Below are 7,845 nucleotides of genomic sequence, written 5' to 3'. Positions count from 1 at the left end.
CGTTGGGTAATGTTGATCACTAATTTGACTCCTGAACCACTGAGTTCTGAGTATCACTGGGTTAGAGTCTGTGGGTGGCTCCTCTCTGTGGTTTTTCCACAAGCTCACATTGCTGGAGGTGGAGGGCATGCACCCCTGTATCCTTGTGCCCCCAGAGGAGAGGGAAAGTCCCTCCTGCACAGCCTTACAGCGGTCTTCTACAATGCCTGCATCAGGGGACTCCTCTCCCTGCTGGAATGGCATCTTTTACCCTTTTACACCACCCTGGCAATTTTACCTGGCATAAAGAAGCAAGAGCTTCTCTAGAGAAGTGGTGGGAGAAAATAATTTAAAATTGGGCATTGTAATTGAGAACATACTGTAGGAAACAACCTGGATTGAAAGCAGGGAGGAGATGATGACCTATCAGTAAAAGGCTTTCTTTTCCATCTCTAGTAAGTCTGATTGTCTATCAGGAAACCAGGATGTCACTGTTAATACTCTATAAGGTTATAGAGCACAGTGTTATGTCTCTTTTGGCAAAATTTCTATATTCTGCACAATATAGATAAGGCATGTTAATTCGATCCCTCCAGGGATCTATTCAGCTGTTGATATATGTGTTTAACTCCTGTGTACAGGAGTTACATAGGGTTCACCAAAAAGGAAATAAACCATGTCACAAAAGTTGATTTTTAATTACTTTATTTTTCACAATAATAAAAAATAAATTAGTCATAAACAAAAATAGTTAACTTTTTCCATCAAAGAGAAAATGTATACCATATGAAAAGGATGCTGTACAGTTCAGGTTCAGGTGCATTGCCAGGGATACATATTCCTGAACTAGTCACAAAGTACTTTAACTTACACTCCCCCTTTAAATCCACTCAAGGAACTGGCTAATCAGAAAATTACAAAATGGTAACTATGGATTTACAGTATGACATATATATATATATATATATATATATATATATATGCTATAAAATTCCATGAAAACTTGGGTTAGTATGATGAAAGACCTGGACAAAAATGTAGATGGCAAATGTAAATAAATACACATTAGGTCCCTTTAATAAAAATCTGCATATTCTAAATAATTGAACTATTTTGGTGCAGTGGCTTGTTTCATAGACATAGCTCAGAATACATATTTCCTATAAACATCTTGTATTTACAAATAACAAAAAATAAGTTATAATAAAGTATATCCTTCTGCCAAGATGGATGACGGGTTAAGGTGAAATGTAACTAATTTTACATATATAAAATAGGTTTTTTGTGTCATTCAAATTGAGGCTTGATGATCTGCACAGTTAAGGCCCCCATCCTTGAAGGCATAGGTGCTGGATCTAGAGGTGCTGGGGGTGCTTCTGCACTCCCTGGATTGAAGTGGTTGCCATCATATACAGGGTTTACTGTGTGGTTCAGTGGCTCTCAGCACCTCCACTGTACAAATTGTTCCAGCACCCCTGCTTCATGATGCCCCTGATGACTTCAGGGAGGGTCAGCAAGGACACATAGGTCCAACCATGATGAACTCATTGCAGGGTCAGTTCTGAAGAGACCCACACAGTGCACCATGACAAAGCAGGCTAATGAAAGCAGTGTTGGTAGAAAGTCACTGGGAAAGTGTTCAATTTTCAAAGGAAATAATCAAGCCCAAAAGATAATGGGAGTTTGCATTTCCCAATCCATTAAAATTCCAAGGAGCCTCCATTTTAAAGAAATGTAACTAGCAGTAATATACTCCCTTGTGTTTCACTAAAAATTGACAAAGGGCCAAATTCAGACTAGTGTTAGTGGATGCATTTCTAATGAAGTTGCACCTGCTTTCATCAGGTCAGAATTTGACTCAATAATGGTTTCTTATAATGCAAATTAGTTTGCCTATTTAAAAACACTAAAGATGAAAATGTTAAGTGTTAGTAAATTGCTTTGATTCAGCTCCCTCAATAGAAACAAACATACCCCCCACTAATATATTCTGTAAGCTGTGATAGGAACAAAGGAAGTTTACTTTCAGCATTCATTCTTTGAATTTCCCAATTAATTGCCCAATATACCGATCCCAAATGCTTTTATAAAGAGGAGCCAAAAGGCATTAAACACAGCTGTGCCATAAAAACCAAGTCCTGCAATGATTTTTTTCTGCTTTTGAATCTATACATGATTGCTCTAATGGTTCTTTTAAAACAATAGATGCTGTATGTGAGAATACAGGAACAATACATACTTTCATAATTGTGCAGTTATAGATACTCTGGGTTCATTGCACAGGAATTCATTCAGTAGTTATTTTAATAAAATGAACCACCAAGGGTTCAGGAGCTGGTTGAACTAGCAGGAGAATAGCTCTACTAATGACTAGTCTTATTTCTGACACAAACTGATAAAAGCTATCTTGTTCTCTCACACTACAAAACTTGTATTAATTCCCACAGCTGTGCCAGCTAGTCCTCTGTTCAAGGTAATAAAATGGTCTGATCACTTAGCACTGCTCTACACATCAAACATTCTTGTTGAGTAAGCAGGTATGGCAGTAGCTATTAGCACTCCAAACCTGCAAACACTCCTGAATGTCAGTAGTCCCACTGAAAGAAAAGGAGTACTTGTGGCACCTTAGAGACTAACAAATTTATTAGAGCATAAGCTTTCGTGAGCTACAGCTCACTTCATTGGATGCATTTGGTGGAAAAAAATTTTTTTCACCAAATGCATCCGATGAAGTGAGCTGTAGCTCACGAAAGCTTATGCTCTAATAAATTTGTTAGTCTCTAAGGTGCCACAAGTACTCCTTTTCTTTTTGCGAATACAGACTAACACGGCTGCTACTATGAAAGTAGTCCCACTGAAATCAGTTAAGTTGTGACTATCTCATCCATATGTGCCTTGTCTATGAACTTTTGAGTTAACACATCTCTAAAATACAGCAAATGTTTTCCTACTTAAAAGGACCCAATTTTGGATCTGTACCACCTGGCTATGGAAATGGGATCATATAAACATTGACCCTGCCTCTACGCAGCCTGATGTATTATGCCCCAAAAACAGATTATTACATTAGGCGTAATTGTATGAGTGTGTTGAAACCACGGCTGGGTTGTGTGATGTTCATGCAAACCCATGCAAACCTTGCATTCTCGCTTTTGCATCACCCCTCAAAATCTGCCTCTGTCATGTAAGATCAGCAAAATGGGTTCTCTACAGATGTTTGAGAAGCCAGATGTGGGACTCCCTTTGTGTGTGCTGGCTTGAGGTAATCACCTGTCAGCACTTTGCTTTATATTGACGATCCACATATTCTCCCAATAGTTACTCTGATCTTCTATTTTATCCCAGATCATGTAACCTGAAGATTTGAAAAGTGAAAAGTAATGTTTTTTCTACTATGTATAAACACACGATAAAGAAAAGGTGTTGTTCAAATTAATGAGCCTGATTCTGTACTTGCTACACTGGTTTTATACCTGTGTAACTCCACTGAGTTCATTAGTGCCATTCCTGATTTACATCAATGTAAGTGAAAGAATCAGGAACTATACATGGTGTCAGGCTAAACTGGTGCATTGCTATATAAAAACAAACACTTGTAATAATTAAAATGCAGTAACTGTTTTAAATGAATAGTTTTAAAAGTGCACTTCATGTGACAACAAAATATTACCATAGATAATATTAGTCCTTCTGCATCAGTGTGTGTAGGAAAGGAGAGTTGATTAGTTTTTATTTAGAAACATCTATCATAATTATAGTGAAACTTGCCAGTGACAATAAGAGATTAAATCTGGCCACAATCAGGCTGACTCCTTACTGCATGGTGTTTAATTAGGTGAGACTAATACTTTTTTAATGGTATATATGAAAACTGGCCTTACACCAGATAGCTCAGTTGATATAACTATCAATATAAGTCACCACATTCAACTAACAAAGCAATGAATCTGACGAGTAATACAGGGTATATATACATAGATACATACCCTTTTATATATGGCTCCTATGAACTTTCTCATCTTCAATGGTAAATTAATGGAGCCCACAAAAAGATAAATCCTTCTAAGCCATCCCAGCTCCCACGTATTCAAGAGCAACACGTTTTATAACTTGCTTATAAACTGTGAAAGGCACCACGTTCACATACCTATTTACCAACTCACTGTTCAGCTTATCCAAAGGTAGATGCAAACTGTTTATGGGTCATATACTTTTGTTGTTTGAATTATAATTTCTTTCTTCATCTGGGATGTAAATAATCTTTTTATGCTACAGATACTTCCCTCAAGCAGATGAAATACACTTCTCTTAAGGCAAAAGTGAAACAACATTAGATACAGTGTGTCAGGATTTGCTACAATGTGACATTCATATGAAAATTTATATTTACTACCATTGGAAATGTGACATTTGTTTTATGTTGCATTTTCTCCCCATAATTCTTTGGTCAAGAATCTACTGTGTACAATGCAATCTCAGATCTTCAAGAGCTATCTAAAGTCCTTGATGGATGACTTTTCATGACATAAAGGCATAGGCCTGAGAAGGGATCATTAACTCAAAAAAAAGTTATATAATTAGTCTTTCAATTTCATATAGGTCTCCCATTGTTTAATTAAATTAATTAGAGGGTAATCAAAGTTCTAACGACATTTAATGGTTTCTAATCACAAAGAATCATTATTGTGACATCAAATTTTAGGGACAAAGGAGAACTCCCACTGATTACAATAGGGACTCCCGATCAATCATTGATGGTACAACAGGGCTCAAAGACAATCAACATAGGACTAGCATAAAGCTCAACAGGAATATGTATCGGTATAAATAGGATTATTTTGGCACCATTTTTGAATTCAGACAGTGGACACATTAAAAATGGACTCAAGATTAAAGACATCACTAGGGTTTAGAGCACATTGCAATGTGTAATTCAATAAGCAAGTTATTTTACTTACACAGAAATATCTAAAAGGACTCAATAAAAGTGGATGAACTGTGAAATGTTCAGGTAGTTTAATACTTTTAATCTGCACTGAATGCCTTTATCTGCACTGAATGCCTCATTCTGTTTAGCTCTAGCAAATCCCAGGACTGAATACAGTAAGTGTAGAAAATGAAGATCATCTAACCTAGGTGCAAATCTGTAACCATTCTTGACTGGAACAGGAAGACATGGTGTAAATAGATACTATTCTTTTAGAGTAAGTTTACTGAGGAACAACACAGGATGAAAACAAGACAAATTACACTGTAATAATCCTTCAACAGCTAGGAGTGAGGATTTTCTTAATACAGACTTCCAAACTACTGCACAAGCAGTTAGTATATATATATATATATAAAAAACGCACCACAGACTGCTGATGCCAAAGGGTTATGAAAACATGTTAGAGACAGAAGGCCAAATCCTTTGGTGGCAGCTTCAGAAACTGATGGCAATCCTAATTGAATCTGATACACATTCGGATTGATCCTGTTACTTGTTGAACAATTCTATAATGAAAAATTATTATGCAGCGAGATCGCTACATCATGGTGGAAGATTTTCTGTTGGTGTAAACTGACAATTTAGATCAGTGGAGGAACGTCACCCATGAATTTGAGCTTCAGCTGTTAGCTTCATGTGTTAAAGAGAAGACTTAAGGTCACTGTGGGCACTGTGGTGGGTAATAGATTGCTTTCAACATCCATACAGACTTATCGACTATAACTTTAGTGCACTAGTTTATGAATTAGATACAAGGCACTTATAGGCAGTCAAAGTGTGTGTACATTTGCTGCTTTGTTGAAGGCAGGAAGTTAGTGAAAGTATAGTAGAGAGAGATTAATCATGACACTAATTTAGTATGAAGGGTTGAGGTAATTAAACATATGTATTAGGGTGCTGGGAAATTGAGCTTAAATGGGTCTTAAGGGTGCTGGGTTTTTTTATGACATAACACTTCTCATGTACGTGTTCTACTGATACCTTCTACTAATTTAAGACCAAAGCACCAAAGAAGGGTTGGTATTCAGCAAATAATGGTGCTGCTGAATCTGTACTGGTCAAACATCTCCAGTAAATGCATTTTGACTGATTTTCCTTTCATTCAGTTCATAACAAGAGGGTGGTATTTCCCTTAAATAACAATTATTTGATGAACAGATGTATACAATAGTATCAGTAAAAAATAATGCTTTAAAAATCACGGTTTTACAATGAACATTTTAAAAAGCCAAAAAGCTCCTATTATATGCTGCATGTTATGTGTGAGACATAACCATAATCTTGATGTGCTCAGCAATATGGAAACCGTCTCTTTAAGAAGGTAGAATCTGTTGTAGTCCAAACAGTAACACTGTTTATGTTCCCACATCAAAGTTAAACATGGACGTTATGAGTGATGGAGTAGTTGTTATCTGCGTCCTAGAAACCCTGATTGTCTATTGGCCACCCTTGTGCAGGATGCACAACAAGCTGTCTTGTAATAGGTATAGACACAGAGCCGGGCCTGCACCACCACATTGCAGTTGTAGTATTTGTCTTTGCAATTTTCATCTGGGGGGAAAAAAAAGCACAGACCTTTATGATTCAGAAAGATTATGTTATCAGAGCAGATTATGGTAGAGCACAAATTTATTTTTAAAGATGCACTGTCAGGTGAAAAAAGCATATATTTTAAAATAGCCTACCAATGTAAGTAAGTTAAATTATTAAAACTACAAGAACTTTTTTTTACTTGAATAAAATTTTTAAAAGTGCACATTTTAATAAAATCTCCTTTACTTTTAACAGTTTGTGTTTGCTTTTTACACTTAATTTGGCTTGAATAATGAAAATAGACTAGACAGTAGCACTTGTTTTTATAGTCAGGTTTGTGCCATTTTCACTTTCAGATTCTCAGGTAATAAATACCATGCTGCAGTGTTTGGGTGGCTAATGCTTCAGGGAATATTAACATTACTGCCAACCCCCAAGCACTGAAAAGTCATGAATCAGGCCCCCTACAATCACAAGATTGGCTTATAAATATTGAGATTTTGAAAAATAATAAATGTTGGGTTCTTTATATTTGCCTTCTGGGTTCTGAGCCACTAGGATGCACTCCATTCACATTTAAAAACCGTGAGGGCTAGAAACTTGCTTTTTTGATGAAAACTGAGATTCTGACAATCACATAACTCAAGGAGCAGGGATTTTAAGAAAAAGACCAAATAACACAAGGCACACAATAAAATCATGAGACTTGTCAGAATTAATTTGTTTTTAAATAAAACTGTTTCCATGTGGAGGAAGAACAACAACAACAACATTTCTATCAGTCTTACGTTACATAAACAGTTAATTTTTACAAAATCTATATTTGTGAACAACTTTGACCTGAAAGTTGATGCAGAACAGAATGAAGTTCAAACTGCTTCTTAATAATCGTTCACCCCTTCTCTAGTCATTATAATTAGTAATAAAATTATTACATAAAATTATGAAAAAATCCCTGACAATATCAAAGTAATGCTGAAGTGTTACATTTTGGTGAATAAATTTTATGAAAGAAATTTGACTCTGCATTGACCTCTTAGGTTGACGTTTTAAAAATCAAGAAGAAAAGTGAAATCTAGGAATTATTTTGGGGAAGTTCTATGGCCCGTATTATAAAAAAGGTCACACTAGATGCTCATAATGGTCTCTTCTGGCCTTGGAATCTATGAATGTATGCAACAGCACCAGGAAGTTCATACTGAAGAAATTTTTTTTTGTATGGATAGTTTCTCATACAAGCTATTAGAAGACATAGAATATTGTATATGATTAGATTTTCCGGTTTTAGGGCTAAATCAGTAAGAACCCACCAAATCAAACATTCGAAATACGAGGTTCCATAA

At 36.0% G+C, this 7,845-nt stretch overlaps 1 protein-coding gene across 4 annotated transcripts in view; it reads right to left on the bottom strand.

The window, feature by feature from the left end:
* Nucleotides 1-4,841: 4,841 nt before the first annotated feature.
* Nucleotides 4,842-7,845, bottom strand: part of THSD4 (thrombospondin type 1 domain containing 4) — a 600,466-nt gene continuing 597,462 nt past the window's right edge. For all 4 annotated transcript variants that reach the window (XM_043493644.1, XM_038420562.2, XM_043493645.1 and 1 more), the window contains one exon: nucleotides 4,842-6,520. In XM_043493644.1, coding sequence (XP_043349579.1) covers nucleotides 6,378-6,520 — 143 coding nt within the window. In that variant the 3' untranslated portion in view covers nucleotides 4,842-6,377. The remainder of the gene's footprint in view (nucleotides 6,521-7,845) is intronic.

The sequence above is a fragment of the Dermochelys coriacea genome, chromosome 10 (assembly GCF_009764565.3).
Source record: "Dermochelys coriacea isolate rDerCor1 chromosome 10, rDerCor1.pri.v4, whole genome shotgun sequence".
In the NCBI taxonomy this organism is placed as follows: Eukaryota; Metazoa; Chordata; order Testudines; family Dermochelyidae; genus Dermochelys; species Dermochelys coriacea.
This window is presented reverse-complemented; position numbering and strand designations above follow the sequence as displayed.